The 20,068-nt window shown below is 34.0% G+C and overlaps 1 protein-coding gene across 6 annotated transcripts in view; it reads left to right on the top strand.

Moving 5' to 3' along the window:
* The window catches only part of Ptp61F (Protein tyrosine phosphatase 61F), a 118,971-nt gene that overhangs the window by 65,916 nt on the left and 32,987 nt on the right, over window positions 1–20,068 (top strand). For 2 of the 6 annotated variants that reach the window (XM_067787116.1, XM_067787115.1), the window contains exons 6-7: window positions 4,378–4,991; window positions 5,102–5,227. In XM_067787116.1, the coding sequence (XP_067643217.1) occupies window positions 4,378–4,991; window positions 5,102–5,227 (740 nt within the window). Of the gene's footprint in view, window positions 1–4,377; window positions 4,992–5,101; window positions 16,379–20,068 lie in introns of those variants that run through there. The other 4 variants (XM_067787117.1, XM_067787114.1, XM_067787113.1 and 1 more) reach the window with 4 other exon arrangements.

Here is a 20,068-nt window from a genome sequence, read left to right as displayed (position 1 = left end):
CTCTGTTGTTTTGCCAATGAACTACTTCGTAGAGCTTGCGCTTGACGGATTTGCTTTGCATAATCAGTATCGTTCCGACGCTTCACAACAGTAGTGTGTCCTGGCTTGAAACCACCCTTGCATTCTTTCTGCGAAATTCTTTCCTTCGTTTTAGTGCGTCCGTTAGGGCTTTTCCATGCCAGTGTTTCTCTCACAGGTACCTTCGGTTTTGATTTGTTTGGCCCATTTGTTCCATCAACCTTTGCTCGATCTACTTTCCTTGACTCTCGTGGTCTCTGTCGAATCTCCTCCACCAGCACTCGCTACTGCTGAACCCTTTTTCCAAACTGAAGTTAAGTGGCACATCCTGGTTCTCATAAGGCATCACCCTTCTCTGCATATCGATCTTGATGTCTTGGTCAACCAAGAAGTCCACTCCCAATATGACTTCATCAACAATCTCCGCCACAATGAATTTGTGTAGAACCATGACCTTTCCAATTAATACCTCACATACCAATTCTCCTTGGTCTTGATTATACTCGCCATTGGCCGTACGCAACCTTGCTCCAGGTAACGGTTTTACTCTCCTGTTGACCAAGTCAGATCGGATTAAGGAATGAGATGCGCCCGTATCTACAGTCAGTACACGCTCCTTGCCATCCAGCTTTCCTTCGACGGCAAGACTGCTCGATTTTCTTCCAATTTGCGACACAGATATCACAGGACATTCAATAGCTGGGGCAAGTTTTCGTTCTTTACATCTGACACGCTCTTGCTCATCTCCTCCAGCTTTGCGTTTACGGCCACCCACATTGTTGGAACTATTAGGACCAAGATCGCAATGACGTGCAATGTGACCGGGCTTCCCGCATTTGATAACTCTTCTATTCCGCGTTTGCGATCCTTTCAGCACCTCCAATATTGCGTCTACCCACTCTGGCCTTACTATCTCCACACGGCGTGCTTTGAAAACTGGCTTACACAGAAGCGACGCTGTTTCCTGAATCAGAGCTTGTGACACCGTTTCTGCGAATGTTGGCTTTGGGTTTGCGTATGTAACTCGCTTTGTTTCGACGTCCCGTATGCCATTTATAAAGCTCTGAATCTTTACCCATTCAGTGTATTCCACGGGTGCGTCCGCATTCGCTAAATGTGCCAGCCTTTGAACATCCGACGCAAACTTTTGCAATGTTTCACCAGGCGTCTGGAAGCGGTTCAGTAACTCAATTTGGTATATCTGTCTCCTATGCTCAGTTCCGTATCGTCTCTATAGAGCGGCCATCAATGCTTCATAGCAGTTCCGTTCGTCCTTTGGAATGGTTTGTAAAATCTGAGCTGCAGGCCCTTTCAACGCCATGAACAGTGCAGCAACTTTATCTTCAACATTCCAGTTGTTCACTGCTGCGGTCTTCTTAATCTTAAACACCTGGAAAGGACAGAACCGTCAAAAGATGGAGTTTTTACCTTCGTATCGCTTGCTGAAACAGCTGGGCAATTTAATTGCAACTCCTGTATACGACCTCTCAAGCATCCACCTCGGCTTCGATTTTTTCCTCAAACTGCGTTATTTTCTCGTCCATACGCGCTTCGAGTTTTGATGATATACGCGCCTCTTGCGCTTCTAGTTGTACTGTTAGGCGTGCCTCTTGCTCTTTCAGTTGTGTTTCCATCTTTAATGTTAAGCGGTTCTCCTGGGATTTTAGTTGAGATGCCTTCTGTTCTTCCAGTTGAGATGACATTTGCGACAACATTGATGTTACTGTCGATGTTTGTGCAGATATTGCAGCCAATATCATGTTCAAGTCTGTGCTCGTAGCTGTCTGCGATGTTTCATTTTTCTCTTCAATTTTTGTTGTCTCCTCACCATCAAGAGGAAAGACGTACTCTTCCACGTTAATTCCTTCTGCTTCCATTGCCTCCGTAGCCGTGCCTGAAGTTCGAGTTTAATGTCGCTTGTATTCAATCCACGGCTCTCCAACTCCTTCTTCAGTTGCTGTATCTTCAATTCACTGAACTTTGCCATGTCCAAGTTGTATTCAAAATCTTCGGAATTTATTCAGAAATTCCTCTTCTGACACCAATTGTAACGAATTTACTGCAAATCCTCTTATTTGCAACCTTCTGCTAAGTTCGAATCACTAAACTGTTGAATAAATAACTCCAATATTTAATAATGCAAAATGGCCTTTATTAAAGTACTTCACAATAAATAACTGTACTATTGCCAACAGATAGCGTGCTTAATCGAAACTGATTGTAGGGCCTCTATTGTTGAGGCCTTTTATACTCTTTGATTTCCTCGCTGCATCTTCTAGGCGCTTCTGTTCTAGAATCTACTAGTTGGTTATCTGTTATAATTATAACTACAGATGTACGTGTATAGCTCTCATATGCGCGTGTGTTTGTGAGCGACACTTCCACATTATAATTGCACATCTCAGATAAGATATCTGCATGTGTTTGTTGCTTCTCCGCTGCGTGTACGTACATATGTGTAGGCATAATGATTGAATTATTGATGTGCATTCACGTCACTGCTTATCATCGACTTAGAGATGGCAGTACCCCTTAGTGTTGCTAATATTCGTAACAATATATTTCTTAAAACAATCAATAAATCCTGTAACCGTTTTTGAAAAAGTCACGAAATGCTCCATAAACAGTCGCGATATGTTAAAAAAAATAACTTGAACACAATTCCGTAATATTTCCGTTATAATCCTAAAAACAGTTCATACGTTATCAAGAAAATAATCTTGAAATTATTCTTAAATCGGTCCCAAAATAATTCCGAACGGTTTTCCTGAATTAGCAATCTTAGGTCCCTAAAATAGTCTCGAAACGATCCCGAAATGGATGATCCTTGAAACATACCTGAAATTGTTCCCAAATGATACCGAACTAGCGAAGAGTTGATGTAAGAATTTTAATTAAAATGGTTTCAACATTGATAACTTTAGGGGGAGAGGAAAAAAGAGGGAAGAGGAGAGAAAACGTAAAATTAGAAGTCAAAGCCGAAGCCAAAATCGAAGTTTAGGTTATGTTAAATTGGCTCGCCCGTGAGGACCTCACATAGACTGGATGAGTCCGTTGCGTTACCAGAAGTTTGTTTAATGATCAACCTGAAAAAAACCTTGTCCTATGTTACAAAATAACTCCGTCCTCTTGACAATTGCTAGACGCTCTTTAAGTCCTATACCACTTGCTGCTTCTAGATCTGACAGCTGTATCACCCCTAATAGCTGGAGTCTTAGCCTGGCAAGTGTAGTACCAGTGTTCCTGCTGCTTTGATTACGACTAGTATTTCCGCCTGAAAAACGCTACACTGATCTTGTGATAGACCCCACGTACACCCCGGCATTCTTTTACAAGCATAAAGTGCCGTCGATGCCTTCTTCACTCTCTCTTCTGCGTTGAGCTTCCACTACAGCTTACTGTCTAGAATGATTCATAGTTGTTAGTGCAAGGTTTCTGTTACAGGGTAGCCCCCGCTCCCCCTCCTAACTGAGGCCTCATCCAGTTTGGGACCGTTTACTTCTTAGTAAAAATACTATATCCGCCTTCTCCGCGTTGGCGGTCAACCCGACATTAGATGCCCAAGTATGTATGTATATCCCGAAGCGCACGATCCATCGACAGACAAAACCGAAAGTTTTACTTGTTATCGATGAATTATCGGCTATTCATATCTTTTCAACGAGTTAACGCAATGTTATTATATTTGTTATCGAAGTGCTGCAAATTTTTTTGTCGATGAGTTATCATTTCATTATCGATATGCTTATGAAAAGTTATCGATATGTTATCAAAAAGTTATCGAGTTGTTTTCGGAGGGTTGTCAATTTGTTATCTTTGAAAGGTCGTCGATTTTTTGTCGGTTTTTTATAAAAAGACATCCATTGCTTATCGGGTTTTTTATAAAAAGTTATCGGAGTGCTACTGATGCGTTATCGGCGTGTTTTCGATTTGTTATTGACGACTCATCGGTTTGTTATGCAACGGAAAGAGGTAAATGTTCAATATAAAATCGATGACACATATAAAACCAGTCGATAAAAAGTCAATCAGGAGTCAATGACGCGGCGATAACCGGCCGATAACCAAATAAACAATATTTCGACCAAAATATCGTTATCGACAATAAGGCGATAAATAAACAAGAATTCGTCGGTATCGGTTTTTACTGATAAGAAAGACAAAGCTCTTCTCAATTAGCAAGAAATAATTTTCTAAACGTACACCTGCATGCTTACACATCCAACTTCACGAGTATTGGGTGTACTCTCTCATATTTTTTTAAACCTATGTTGGTTACACCAAAACTGCTCTTCCTCCTTCAAAATTGTTGCCCTCGATATTTGGAAGATGACATTATTTATACTTTTTTCATTAAAGGAATTTTTAAGCTACAAAGAAACGCCAATCATAAGCAGTGACAATGACACCGACGCATATGCCACAGGTGGCAATAGTAACGAGATGCCACCACCGCTACCACCACGTACACATTCCCTAACACTGCCAATGGCCGGTTGCAGCGCTACCGGTTCGCTTACATTAAATTTGCATGGCAAACCATTGCCAAAAATACCAGCAAGCGAAAGTTTCAACGACGATCTATACGCAATGAGCGACAATACAAAACACAACAACGTCAATAGTGGCAGTGCCAAGGATGCGCTAAATAATTTCTTAAACAATGAAAAAGCTACCGCTGATAGTATGTCAAATAGACCATTACCACCAATACCACAACAAGCGCAACGCTCACAAAATTCCTTAGAACGTGTACACGAGTCCGATAGTGATGAGAATGAGTATTATGATAGCGATGTGCGCAGTGATGATGACAATGAGATGGATGATGATGAGCTACTTGAAGGACATATTTCGGATGAGAATGATGTTGAAGATAAGAATGCTAATGCAGTTAAAGAACGCAATATAATAAATAATGATATCAAATTGAATGGCACCGATGGCACGAACATTAATCCAAGCGTAATCGGGTAAGTTTTGTGACGAAAAATAGTACACTTTTTTTTTGGGCCTCGTGGAATGCAAGAAGCAATGAAAATATTTGAATAATAAAATCAATTTTCTTTCTTTTCCTTACCAGACCCGAAAATGAACTGAAACGACGGAAACGTGTCGAACGACAGGCACAAATTGAACATACGGTTAATGAAATTAAACGAAAACAACGCGATGCAGAGGAGCGAAGCCAAGCAGCGAAAAAGCGAAGGTCATTAATTACCTATATTGCGGCGGGTGTTGTTGTAGGTGTGATTTGTGTGTATGCATATTCGAAGCTAGCCTAAGGCCAAATTAAAAACAAATAATTATGGTAAATAGTTTAAAAAACAAAATAGAAAGAAACAAACAAAATTTTAGGGCAGCATGAAATTGCAAAAAAAATGTGAAAAATTCCTTAACCCTGCCCTTCATGATGCATCATCAATTGATAGTTAACTTTTGTGTCGCTGGACACATACATACATACATACAATTAAGTATGTTTAGCAATGCTTCATATTTACTACATACATATGTACAATAACACTTTCGCCAATAATATATACATACATACATTTATATATACTTACATACATACATATTTAACAATAATATGGGTGTGCATGTGTATTAGCCCTAGGATTCAGTTAAATATGTACATAGTTAGCAATGATGGACGGTTTTCATTGGCGTGAGAAATTTATTTAAAACAATTTGAAATTAAATTCCACATTCGCTGCATTTGAATTCATTTGTAGGCAATTTTAAACAAGATGTATTAAATGCTGAGTGGAATATCACCATGTCGCGGGTGTCGTTTCAAAAACGGCCTATCCCACGAAACTTTGGAAAAATGCCCTGTTTCAGAATTTGATCCAAGAAAACGTTCTCTATGAGAATCCGGTGGAAGAACGCCGCATCCCAGAATTTTTTCATAAGCGAAGCAATAGGGCGTTTTTAAAACGGCAGCTGAGATAGGGTGTTATTCCGCTCAGCATTCGATATGATTGCGAAATTGCGTTAAAATCGTATGCAAATGGCTATGGAATGTAAATGGAAACTGCCCATTTGTATATACTTTTAGTATGATATACTAAACTGAAACCAGGCTAAAACAAAAATCTGAAAAATCATCCTTTTATGTAAGTGTGAATGTAGATTACGCCAAACAAAGGAAATATGTACATACTTATACATTTATACAATACAAAAACAGTAGCTAATGAATAATATTTAGAATTTTTTTGCATAACTGCTTAATATGAGGATCATTCCATGTTAAAGCGCATTAACGCTTGATCAAAACCATTGTGAATTCATTCAAGTGGCGAATGTTTGAAAAAAAACGTTCACAATAGTAAACAACCTCGATCAGCTGTTCAATCGCTGTTCGATTCCTTAAATTATTTGCCAAAAGTGTTTTTCAAACATTTTTGTAAACGACTGGTATACTGCATTATTTACATATTTTAAAATTCTTGCTTAACTGGTTTATTTAATAGCTATATTTTAGAAATTGAAGTCAATATTTAGTCTGACTTTCTGTATATACAATTAAATGAAAAGCTGATTTTATAGACAAATGGGTGATTCATGGCGTTTCAATTTAATAACGGCGAGCAAAAAACAAGCCTTTCTTCCATTCTCTGGCCATTCGCGACAGCCATTCTCCCTGTCAGCTATTTTTTGACAGGTAGGTATCGCAATGGAGGAATAGAAAGATTTTTCACTTGTATGAATTCACAATGATCAAAACTTTTCTTTTGTTTTATCACTGTGTTCTGAAAGAGGGGAATTTGAAAAAAAAAGCTTTCAAAACTATTCTAAAATTTCAATCATGGTATAAAAAAGAAGGTAGTTCAACTCAAAAGTTTTTGATGTATTTGGGGACTTTTAAAGTTTCATAAAGTTTGTTGTTTTGCTAGCAGCTTTGCCATTCCATTACGGTTTAAAGCACAATTGTGGTATTTCGGAATAGGAAATTCTTTCAGGAACACAATAGTCATCTGATACAATAGTAATATGTTTTAGCACGATTTATCTGCATATATATCTATCGACAATACAGTGAAACATGTAATTTTACTTTAGCGTGACGCAAGTCAAAGAACTAAATAATTCTTAGAGTAGATGCAAACATGGAAACATATAGCGAATAAGCGTGATGGATAAAGGAAAATCATATTTAGGGGCAAAATAATTCAGGGATTTGTAAAAAAGGACAAAGCAATGTACTCGTAGTAGTAAACGGTCCCTTAAGTTGCTTATCGACAGACATTTTCTATAGGGGATTCTGTGAAAGACCCGTTAGTACTAGAGTTTGTGACTAATACCAAACTCGATTTAAGCGTAAAGATTTGTTTTCAGGATAGCACAATATTAGTTCATTGCATTGGTCGAAGCCGGCGTTTTAAGTTGTTCACATACACTCGAATGTATAGAGAAAACTGGCTCCATTGAAAACAATACCATCTTTGTTCGATGGTGACTTGAATTAGATTGTTTAGCTTTTGTAGTACTTTAAAAGCCACCCCTCTGAAAAGATAATATATAAATGTTATCATACACTGTGAGTGTGCTGATGGAAGTATTATATTTCCACTTAATCTTCTTGAGATCCCATTTGTTGCATCGCATGTTGTTGCCTTGCTTTGCCTTGAAATATTCATGCAAAGATTTAACACATGTGTATGTATATTTCATTTCATTTATTTGGGAATTATTAGTACAATAAGACCATCTTCCGGGGTATACATATATAATTGAAACTGACTAAAGACTTACCCTTCCAAAAACTAAGTATTCTACCTGTTCGAAGACTTCGCCAAATCCTTTGAAAAGGAATCATCAATTATTTACTACTTAACTTATTTAGTAACGGACAAAGGAAGGTTTTCGTTACCGCTAATTTCGCGGTTCTTCACTTTTTCTTCCCACTATTGATACTGTCCGTTGGAGCAAAATGTTCGGAGCAAAGGTAAGGACATTTGGGAAGGGTTTCTTCCCTTACTTCGCATGCTTCGAACCATTTTTCCTTCACAAACGGAATTTTTGGGTGTTTGACAAATGTAATACCAAAGAGGTTAAATATAATAAGAGCCACCAGTCTGCTACGAGTGGCGAGTAAATCGCTGGAAATCAAAAAATGTATGCCTAATGTTTTCTATGAGGGACAGTTTTGAATTGTCTCCTATTTATCCATGCGGTGTATGCACCTTAGGCAAATGTCATTTTTGGAAAGAGAATTGATTAAATATAGTTGAAAAAATAAACACAAATATCCCATGTATAGAAGACATTTTATGCACATCTCGCCAAAAAAAAAAACAGCGACTGCCTCAAAGAAAACATCGAACAAATGGCTACACGTAACGAGTGACGTCTCTTATTATATTTATCCTATTTGGTAATACCTTCTTATTTACACTGGTATTTTGTTTTTGCGCATTTTCAATGCACACAGCTCATTTTCCCGTTTATTTAAAATAACAATTTTGATATATTTGCTTGTATTTGTTAATTTCAAATCCACCGAAATCACAAAAAAATTTCAAATTTTTCAATCTGGTAACACAATTTTGATGAAATTGTCATTGTCCCCGCAAAAGTCAAGTAGCTAACGTGACGGTAGGTGGAGCTGTTTTTTTTTTTTCATTTACTCACGAAACTCTGAAACTAACTGGTGATCGAAATTCATAAAATAAGTAGGTAAATTTGCTCAGCTTTAATACTTTTGACATGAAGTGAAAGAATTATTTATATATGCTGTTGTTGTTGTTGTTGTTGTTGTTGTAGTGATAAAAACACTGCCCGAAGACTTAGGGGAGTGTTATTGATATTGATGGTCCTTTGCCGGATATAGATCCGGTACGTTCTGGAAACAAGCACCATTAAGATACAAGCGCGACCATCTGGGGAACGATTTAATATGACCACATTGAACCTTCTAGACCACCCCACCCCTAGTTAGATGGAACTTGGATTCGTCAGAGCCTCTTCTGCTAAAGCAACAGGATTCGCCACGGGTAGGTGATGTTGACAAGCTAGGTTGAAGAAGCTATATATTGCGCTACACACCCCCTTGAATCATTTGGGTGTTTTAGTCGGATCTTACAACAGAAATACCTCCCCCCCTAAGCCCACTATCCGGCTCGGGTTATAGTATCCTATTCACGTGAAATTCTCTGTTGAAGTCCAGCAAGACTCGGACTTTTTATGATCAAACCCTCAACTGACCTGGAAAGGTCAGTTAAAGTCAATCACACTATTAGATTAGGTTGAACTGGCCGCTCAATTAAGACCTCACATAGACTGAATGTATCTATAGTGTTACCAGAATTTGTTTGACGACCAAACGGAAAACCCCCAATCAGGTGCCAGGACTTATGTTATAGAATAACTCCGTCCTCTGAGCAAATACTAGAAGTTCTCTACGACCTAGCTTAATTGCTGTCTCGAGAACCACACTATTCAAAATCATTAATTTTTTCCTTTTTCTTAATTTGTTTGAAAAGCCGTAAACAAGAAAGTAATATTTCCGTTTTTCGAAGTTATCCTCCAGAACATAGTTATAAAAAAAATTAAATGTAAGGCGCGATAACCTCCGAAAGTATTTTAGGGCGAGCTTCTCTTCCAATTTGCGTCGTGCTCCTCTTGATTTTTACTACAAATTGGCGGGACGGGACCTACTTGTTTTATGCCGACTCCGAACGGCATCTGCAAGGCAGATGAGTTTTCACTGAGAGCTTTTCATGGCAGAAATACACTCAGTGTGCTTGCCAAACTCTGCCGAGGGGCGACCCCGCTTAGAAAAATTTTTTTTCTAATTGAAAAAACTTGTTTCTAAAATTTTGATTTTGCTTTGCCCGGGGCGTGAACCCAGGATCTTCGGTGTTGATGGCGGAGCACGCTACCATCATACCACGGCGGCTGCCCAGAACATAGTTATAGGCTTTGATTTTCCAAACGGAGCCTTTAGTAATGCTATTTTGAATAAACTAATTACAAAGACAAAAAATTATGAATGTGATTATATTTCTCATTTCAATGACATGTATAATCTATTTTGTTTGCATGCTTATGTAACTGGTGTTTACCGGTTCTAAAATCAGATCTTTACAATTAAAGCTATTTTTTTGGGAATTTTGGTCTCCCTGCTATATAAACTTAGAAGAATAAAAAGGTATACAATTCATTAAAAAAAAAAAGGAGGCCATCCACATATCTTTAATTTTATAAGTTTTTAAATAAATCATCCTGGCTTCAAGTTCCAGGCAAAGCAACACCAAAAATAAATAAATAAAAGTTCTTTCGACTAGAAACAAGTTTTCTAAGCGGAATCGCCCCTCGGCAGTGTTTGACAAGCGCTCCGAGTATATTTGCCATAAAAGCCTTTTCGGTGAAAATTCATCTGTAGGAAACATTAAAAAGGAGCACTGCGCAAATTCAAAGCGAAGCTTGGTCGAAATCTCCTTGGAGGTAAATCGCGCCAAGTATTTTTTATTATTTTTTTTTTTTTATTGATATCTTCAAAAAATCGGCTTGATCCAATACCAAGCCGAATGTGGTACTGTGCGAGATTTTTTCGAAATCCCCGTTTCTCCATATATTTGAGCAGCGTTGAGATTTCTACTCCTTCCAAACACTTCTTTAAGTCTAGAAACAGCTTTAAAAGAACATACGTGTTTCATTTTCAAAATATAAAATTTTGACTTTAAAAAATATGTTTTTGTAAATTTAAAATTTGTCAAATAAGAATTGAAAAATCATGTCATTTGTCTAATACCGTTTTCACACAGAAAATTAATCGAATCATAATTCTATTTAATGAAATAATTAAGTTTCCATTTTCATACAGGGTCTTTTGCTCCATTAAGCGAACGAACATCTGTAAGCAGCCCCAAAAACATATTTCGTGTTTACAAAAAATTGTTAAAATGGAAAGCAGCTGTTTCCTTCTTAACTATAAATACAATCAAAATAAACTGCATGCGCATGTTGCACCTAACCAAATTTGTGGCTATTTTCGAAAAAGCCATATTATCTTTTGCAGCAATGCAGCGAATATGAAATTTTGAATTTTTTCGTGTTTTTCTATTTTTCGTAAATTATTAAAATAATTTATTTTTTATTGTCATTTGTTACATTGACAATAAAATTCGAAGCAACAAGCAAAACCGACTAGATTTTTCACTCGATTAGGCATTCAATAAAGCAATAATGAGATAATTAAGAATTTGTATTTTGTATAGAAGATTGCGTTCAATTAGGGCTTTAATGTAGAAAACTGGACTAATTATTTTATTCAGCCTCTGTGTGAAATTGGCATTAGATAGATTTGAATATTATCGAAATTAAGATATGTTCAAAAAGAAGCCCTGAAGAATTAAAATCTTGAGTTATACGTTATAACTATTTTTAAATATTTGTGTTTTTTTTTAATTTCTTTTGGCAGATAAAGACAAGTTTTGAACAAAATCTAACCAAATTGAAAAGGTGCGATTCTAACAATTGCTCTATTTGACATGGAATGACCCATATGAGGAATTAAGTTTCAAGGTCGGATTACCAAACTTTTTTTAGTTTATCATAGTAGTAGCAAGATTTTTGTTAGTGCAGAAAATTTAGTATTTATATGTAATTGAAAAATCTAAAGCTACCGTTAAGATTGTAAATTTCATTTATAAACATTTGCATACAATAAATTTTTAAGAACTAAAAATATGATTTCACAACCAGTTTAGTTGTTCGTCAATCGGCGCAAATTTTTATGTTTTTGGCTATATTTACAGCGATGGAACACAAATAATAACAAAAAACAACGTAAAATCTTGTAGGTCGTTAATTTCTTTTTTTTTTTTTTTTGTGTGTCCTAACAATCTTTTGTGCTTTGCATTTTATATAAATCTGCATTGTTAGAGAAACTTATTTTTTGTTTAACAATACAATTTTTCCCATTACTTGTTTTTATGTTAGCAGTATTTATTATTTTCCTTAATTTTTTTTTAGCTTTTGAAAATTCTTTATTTTTTATAATTAATTTTTATTTAAAAAAAATATTCTTGCTTTTGTTAAAAATAGTTGCAAATTTCAAAGATATGATTCAACTTCTTTTTAAATTTATTTTGCGGCCACCGTGGTGTGATGGTAGCGTGCTCCGCCTACCACACCGTATGCCCTGAGTTCACACCCCGGGCAAAGCAACATCAAAATTTTAGAAATAAGGTTTTTCATTTAGAAGAAAATTTTTCTAAGCGGGTCGCCCCTCGGCAGTGTTTGGCAAGCGCTCCGTGTGTATTTCTGACATAAAAAGCTCTTAGTGAAAACTCATCTGCCTTGCAGATGCCGTTCGGAGTCGGCTTAAAACATGTAGGTCCCGTCCGGCCAATTTGTAGGGAAAATCAAGAGGAGCACGACGCAAATTGGAAGAGAAGCTCGGCCTTAGATCTCTTCCGAGGTCATCGCGCCTTACATTTATTTATTTTTTTATTTAATTTATTTTGGCCAAAAGGTTTTAGTTTTTTCAGTTTTAAACACATATTTGAATTACAATTATGAAAACAAAGAGTTTTCAAATAAAATTTTTTTTTTTTTTTCAAAACGTTTTATATTTTGAAATACAAAAATGAAAAGTTTTATTACAGCTACAAACATTCTGAAACGTACAACAATCACACCTTATGCAACCTCGTATATTTGATTTTTAGAACCAATCAATATTTTATATACTTAAGTAATTTTGATAAAGCATGCATGTCTTTTAAAAAGTTTTTACAACACAAATAACATTTATACATAAAATTTTATAAATTTTCGAAAAAAAAACATAGAACTCTAAACAACTCAATTTTTGATTTAAATATATAGTAAAAAAAATATTTTTTTTGCAATCATTTTTTAAGTCGATAAATTTTGAAAGGTATATTAAAAAAAAAAATTTTAAGTACACGTTTTTTTATTAAAAAATTATGTAAAAAAAATGTGTTTTACGTTGAAAAATTTTAAAAGTTTAAAAAAGGAGTTTCGCACGAATTTTTTTTTTGTATTTTCTTTATCGAAGTACGCCTAAGTATATACCAAACATATTTAGGCAATTCACAAGGTCTCCTATTCGCCGTATGTGGTATGCTTGAGTCAAATTTTACATTGGAAACCATAGAAAACACTCAAATTTTTTAATTTTACATGAATACGTAACTTTTGTCAATTGCCCAATTGTATTTTACATCTAAAACAAAAAATGCTAGATTAAAAAATCATGAATTCAATCCTTTCGAACAAATTTTAAATAGTTTCTTCTCTTTCTTTTAAATTCTTTTAAAATTATATTTTTGTTACAAATTTTTACTCAGTACAAAAAATTTAACTATTTATTTTTCCACATGTTTTTAATAGCTACTTTTCTTAAAAAATTTAATTTTAAATTACCACGATAAACCATGGATATTGTATTTATATCCAAAACGAAGTTTTGAAAATCATGTGAATATTTTTGTATGTAATATATTATTACATTTTTAAAATAATGTTTTTATAACTTTTTTCAAGAACGTTTTAAATGGGTGCAAAAAATTTATATATATATATATATTTTTTTTTTGCAATTAAAATAAAATTCAGCCGAAAACAGCCTTTCTCTTAAAATAAATGTTATGCACTTTTACAATTCTTTAATTTGTTCCTAATTTAGTTTTGGAAATAAGGAAAAAACGCAATTTCGCACGATATTTTTTTTCAAAATTTTATAAATCTTCACTTTTTCACATAGTTATAATTTTTATGAAAACGAAATGTCTGTTTGAACGCATACTTGCCCCTCAATATTTGGTATGTCTCTATGAAGTTCCGTTAGCGGACATATTCGGGTGCCCAATTAAGCATTTCTCGGAACTGACCAGATTGGACCACTACAACCATACATATATCTTCCACTCAACCAATTTTTTTTTGAGGTCCTCGACACAGCCAGTCTCGCCCTTACTTAGTTTTTTTTCCGATTTTATCTATAAATAATTGTTAAATTTTTAATATTTTTTACCATTTTCAATTTATTTATTTTTCCTTTGTATTTTATAAAGTTCTCATAAAATTGAGCAACAATTCTTTGTTTTTCCATTTGTTTTTTTTTACAGCTAAAAAAATTTTAAATTTTAAAGGTTTCACATTTTCAAATTGATTTATTCAAAGGTTTTTCTCTCACGTAATAAGTGCAATAATATTTTAAAAAAGTTTACGAACCATAAAAATCCATACAACTTTTAATATTTTTTTTTAAGTTTTTTATAATTTTTTGCTTGGTTTTACACAAGACGAATCCATACAAGGTGATAGCAAAGCGAAATCAAACAATTCTCCCTGCAGAAGAATGTCAATTCAAAATAAAATTTTCGTTGGTTTCGATTAACTGACATGTTGTTGTACAAGGCATTATATGAAAAATTATCAAAATGAAGCAATCAGCTGTTGGGATAACAACACCTGGTAATGAATTCGCCTTAGTTTTAAATAAGTTTTTAAAATTAGAAGAAAAATATTTCGCCCAATTTTTTTTTTTTTTTTTTTTTATTAAATTGAAATACACGCAAATATTGTATTTTACATCTTAAACCAAAAATAACAATTTTGAAAGCGATGACTATCTAGTTATTAGGGCTGTGAACTGCATCCGGATTTTTGAACTATCCTGATAAACCGGATATTCGAATAACCGGATAGCTAAGCAAAAAATCCGGCTATCCGGATATCCGGATTCGTAAATGGAAAATCCGGATATCAGCTGTTCGGATATTCGGATACGTAAACAGAAAATCCGGATATCCGTATGTCCGTATACTGGAATATAAAAGTTGAGTATCTGCATATGAATTGAACGAAGTAAACATCGAAAAATTTATCACGAAATATGTTTGTAGATTATTAAATGAACGTCAAAAATAAATAGCTACAATTTTACAAACGTCAACATTTTTTTTATATTTTTTGTTATTAATGTTAAATAAACATAGGTACATCAATTTGTTGCTTTCACTGGATATCCAAAAATACGGTTATTAACCGGGTCTTCATAAATCATAACCACATTTCCATGCCGTCCGGATTTTATTCGTCTCAATGGATATCCGTATGGATATCCGGATATTCGAATATGCGGATAGTCCCAGCCCTACTAGTTATAGATGATTATGAAATCTTTTTCTCAAATTTTGAACTTTTTTAATGGTTTTTATATAAATTTTGTATTAACCTAATAAGTACAAACCTTTTAAAAAAATTAAATATATCCTTTTCCCAAATATGGACATAAATATATTTGTTCTAAATTAAATTTCACAATAAGAAATTTAATGTTTTTCTTGCACCATTTTTTTTATTTTAATTACTATTATCAACAAAAAATTACAAGTTTTAAAAATAATGAATTCAAATCCTTCTATTTGCTCTGGTGAAAATATTTTTTTTTTGTTATTATTATTTTGTTTTATCTTAATTTTTTTAACATATTGCTGATTTATGACTTTAAATTTTTTTCTAAAACAAGTTAAATAAGCATTTAAATTAGTATGAGTTCTTTTGATTTTGTTATCTGATTCCTATGACATATTGTTATATATCTCTTTGTATGTATGTATAACTATTTTAAAAATAATTTTACTATATACTCATAATTATTGAAATTGAAAGCTAATGAAATTTATATCAAGTAGTCAATTTGAGTTGTTTTGTTTAGTTTTGTACCAACATGCAAGTGTTATATACATATGCATTTCAATGATTAAGTATATTACTCTTACAGTGTCACCCCTACACACTTTTTACATATAATCTACTCATTAAACCACGTTAAATATGAACATAGATACTTAATTCTATTTCACTTGGTCTGATAATGCAGTGAAGAAATAAAAGTAAAAAAACTTTTGCAAATTTTAGCTTGATTTTTCTACACAGACATGCATGTATTGAACTGCAATAGACTGAAAATATAAATAAAACAAAGAAACACAAAATCTAGAACAAATTGAGTCTTTTTAAATATTTACAATTCATGACATCATACAAATTAGTATATACGCATACATATATATTCTTATATACATATATTCATAATCGTATGCATTCAAAACATACATATATTTAATACATACTATAAAATAATAAATAGCTCTAAGTTTTTTTTTGTGTTCAGAATTTTGGAAAAATCCAAATTTCTATACAAAAACTATCTGTTGCTGAAATTTTTTTAGTTATTCTTTTATTTCAGTGTAAAAATTATTTAATCAAAGAGCAAATTTTTGATTGTTTTCAAATTTACTTTTAAATATTTAATAATGCCTTATTCATTAAAAATAAATAAAATTTACATATAAGTTTAAGAAAACAATTATTTTGTATTTATTATGTTTTGAATTTATTGTTTGTTTATAAGGCTTTTGGTTTGCCCAAACACGTACATATACATATATGTGACCGTTTATAAAAAGTAAATTTATATCGAAGAAATAATAAAGTTTTATAAACGGTCTAATATATTTAGATATTTCACGAGAACAAGGTTTGGTTATGGTAAAACTAAACCCAAAAGCTTTCTGAGTATTTATTATGACAAAATTATAGGATAGAAGATATTACCCCTGATTTATATTGGAATGATTTTCCGTCATCCCTTGTCAAATTTGGTTTTGAGACAAACCGGTTTCGGCGTTGTGCCATCATCAGTGTCGATTTTCGTTCTGATCTGTTTTTGTCGTTTGTCCTGTATTTATAGTTCCTAGGTACATGAGCAGGTATTGTCAAAATTGATGCTTGTGTATATTTAGCTATGTTTATGTGCTGTGTGTTCATTCAGAACCGAGGGTGTTTTTTACTGATCGATTTGTGTGCAGCCACGGCGTATAAAAGCATACCTGCGGATGCCAACATAGTTACATAGGACAAACAGGACGGCAAATAAGAACGAGGTTCAGAAAATATTAGAGATTACAACATAAATATACGGAATCCAAACATTATACCAGAGTCTAACATCGCGAATCACATGGTCGAGAATGAATGTTCCCCAGCAAACATCGATAAAACAGTTAGGGCTCTTCACATACAAGAAAAAGGTCGACGTCTCAACGAACTCGAAAACATGGAAATCTACAAAGAGAAAACATTCGGCGGTAGAATAATAAACGAACAGATAAACACAATTTCTGACACAATATTCGAGGCTTTAAAACTTGTTTACAAGAAACAAAGTAATCACACAGGTACAGCAGACAAACACACAACAATAAATAAACACAAAACAATTAACACACCAAAACAACAAACTCACAAAGAAGGTCAAACCACTAATATTATACGGATTTTTACCTACCCCAGTCAGCAACACAAATCGATTAGTAAACCACCCTCGGTTCTGAATGAACACACAACACATACACATAACTAATATACACAAGCATCAATTTTGACAATACCTGCTCATGTACCTACGAACTATAAATACAGGACAAACGACAACAACAGATCAGAACGAAAATCGACACTGATGATGGCACAACGCCGAAACCGGTTTGTCTCAAAACCAAATTTGACAAGGGATGACGGAAAATCGTTCCAAAATACATAATTTATCCACCCTGTCGGAATATGAACAAAACGAAATAAGTCAGTTATGTAATGTGCGTTTACACTCAACTTAGACACCGTTACTTGTTTAGTTTAGAATAAAAGTTCGACCCCATAACTAAGGAACAGCTCATCCAAATGAAATGAAATTTTTACAAATCGATTCTTCTAGATATCTGGGCTTGAAAGCTGAAGGACATTTCCAAATTTTTGTTCCTAATACTAGAAATTTCTCATCGAAAAACCATAAACAACTCTGATAGTACTTATAGTTTTCCATAGTAATCCTGCACCTGTTTATTCGCCATAAACTTTGATCCAATTGAGATATTGGCCCCTATTACGAGCATTTTTCGATCTTCGATCTTCGCTGGCTATCGAACATCGAAAATCGAATTAAAAATTGGTATAATGACATCTAATCTCTGTCGAAATTTTCGCTGTGTATCTAATGTTGAAGCGAATAGAAATTTGTTGTTGACGCTGTATCGAATCAGAAGCAAATTGTTTGAAATGTAAGTTTTTTATGTTTATCTTCTACTTTTTTGCTACCTAATAGTAATTTCAAACAATGTTAAATAAGAATAATTTAGGCAATATAATTTAAGAACCCTACATATACATAGGTCCAAGGTCGTGAATACAAAACAACTGCTTGGAAGACTGATTTCATAAATTGGACAAAATCCGTTTATAACAAAACGAACTTGCAGAAAGGATCAGGTGGAAAACATCTCGAGTGCATTCTGGTACCCGATGCTCAGTTGAGACAATCCCTAGCGCAAAATGTGAGATTTGTTGCCAATTTCAAAATGGTTGGAAAGGCTTGGCTCTTGTGCATTGTTGCAGCCATTCATCTTTACTGGATTGCAAGTCCATGAACGCTTCTATGGTCATTATGAAGTTTAGTTGTTAACAAATGTAACAACATGTTCAGAAAGTTACAATGTTTAGAAAGCTACAATTGCGCGTTGAAATTCATTTCAGCGTTTTATACTTCTGGCTAGTTCCAGTACTTAAGCTTTTTTCTTCATAATAAATAATTTTGCTTTTATTTTATTTGACAGATGATGGGAATGTGCTTTTCTGAGAGGTTGAATTTATCGAACAATGACACTAGTCTTGATCAAATGCGTGTCATAATACCGAATGAAAACTCGTTCGATCAGCTCTTTCGACCACAGTCGAAGATCGAATTTGTCTCATAATAGGGGCCAAAGTCCTGAAATTTGATACGCCGCTTTCTGTTGTAACAAAAAGATTCTGCATGCAAAAAATAAATCGTTTCATTTGAACGAGCCGTTCCATAGTTATAGGGCCGGACTTTTATTCTGTCCTTAAATAAAATAGTTAAAATTGTTTAAGTTAAACGGTTTTATTGAAAACAATACTTACATGAATTAATAATAATACTAAAAGCTAGAAAATAATTAGGTAGGTCCTAGGTACTAGTCATCACACTCCTCCACAATTAAAAAAGCGTTGGGTGCGTGAAATTTCTAAAAATGTGAGGCGTAGCATAACCTTATTAAGGTTCAGTTGTTCTTATATATGATTATCAATAGAAATTTGACGCGTCCAACGCTTTTATTTAATTGTCTGATCAATGGCGTAGATTGATAAGGAGTGTGATGACTAGTACCTAGGACCTACCTAATTATTTTCTAGCTTTTAGTATTATTATTACTTCATGTAATTATTGTTTTCAATAAAACCGTTTAACTTAAACAATTTTTTTTAATTATTTTATTTTCAAGTTTTTAGTCTTTATTTAATTGCCTATTATTTCTCATTCTATGTAGTTCATTTAATGACTCATTATTACAAGGACTCTTTCCTGACAATTTGTTACAATCTAAGTCCTCAATACATAATCCTTCCAAAGACTTTACTCGACTCTGCGCCACGTATGCTTGTCCCTCCTCGAACTCCAAAATATTTTGATGTCACTTCTACCGGACTGTATGTAATATTTGTTCCAAATACGAGCCAAATCGGACATCATAGGTCGCTTTCTATTCATGTATGTATTATGTGTTCCCAATATGGACCAAATCGGACCGCAAATACGATTTTTTTGAATATCTCGATCCTTGCGCCTCCTAGCGGCGATTTTTTTCATAGGTCGCTTTCTATTCTTGTATGTATATGTGTTCCAAATATGAGCCAAATCGGACCTCAAATACGGTTTTTTGAAATATTTCGATCCATGCGCCACCTATCGGATTTTTTTTCTTGTTGCATTTTTTTTTTTGTTGCATTGTCATCGGGTTCTGAACTATATTCCAAGCTTCAAGCTTGTAGTTTATCGGGAAGTTACTTAAATTTCAATTACAAAATTCGTTCACAAGGGCCGTGCGGCCGGCCTGTCAAGTCAAGCTAAATTATTATTTTGCGGAAGAACTTTTATTGTAAAATTTCGGGCCCCTGATTTTAACAATAATTCAAACATTTA

The sequence above is a fragment of the Eurosta solidaginis genome, chromosome 5 (genome assembly GCF_040869045.1).
Source record: "Eurosta solidaginis isolate ZX-2024a chromosome 5, ASM4086904v1, whole genome shotgun sequence".
Taxonomy (NCBI): Eukaryota; Metazoa; Arthropoda; class Insecta; order Diptera; family Tephritidae; genus Eurosta; species Eurosta solidaginis.
The sequence above is the reverse complement of the archived record's forward strand: the minus strand, read 5'-3'. Positions and strand labels throughout refer to the sequence as shown.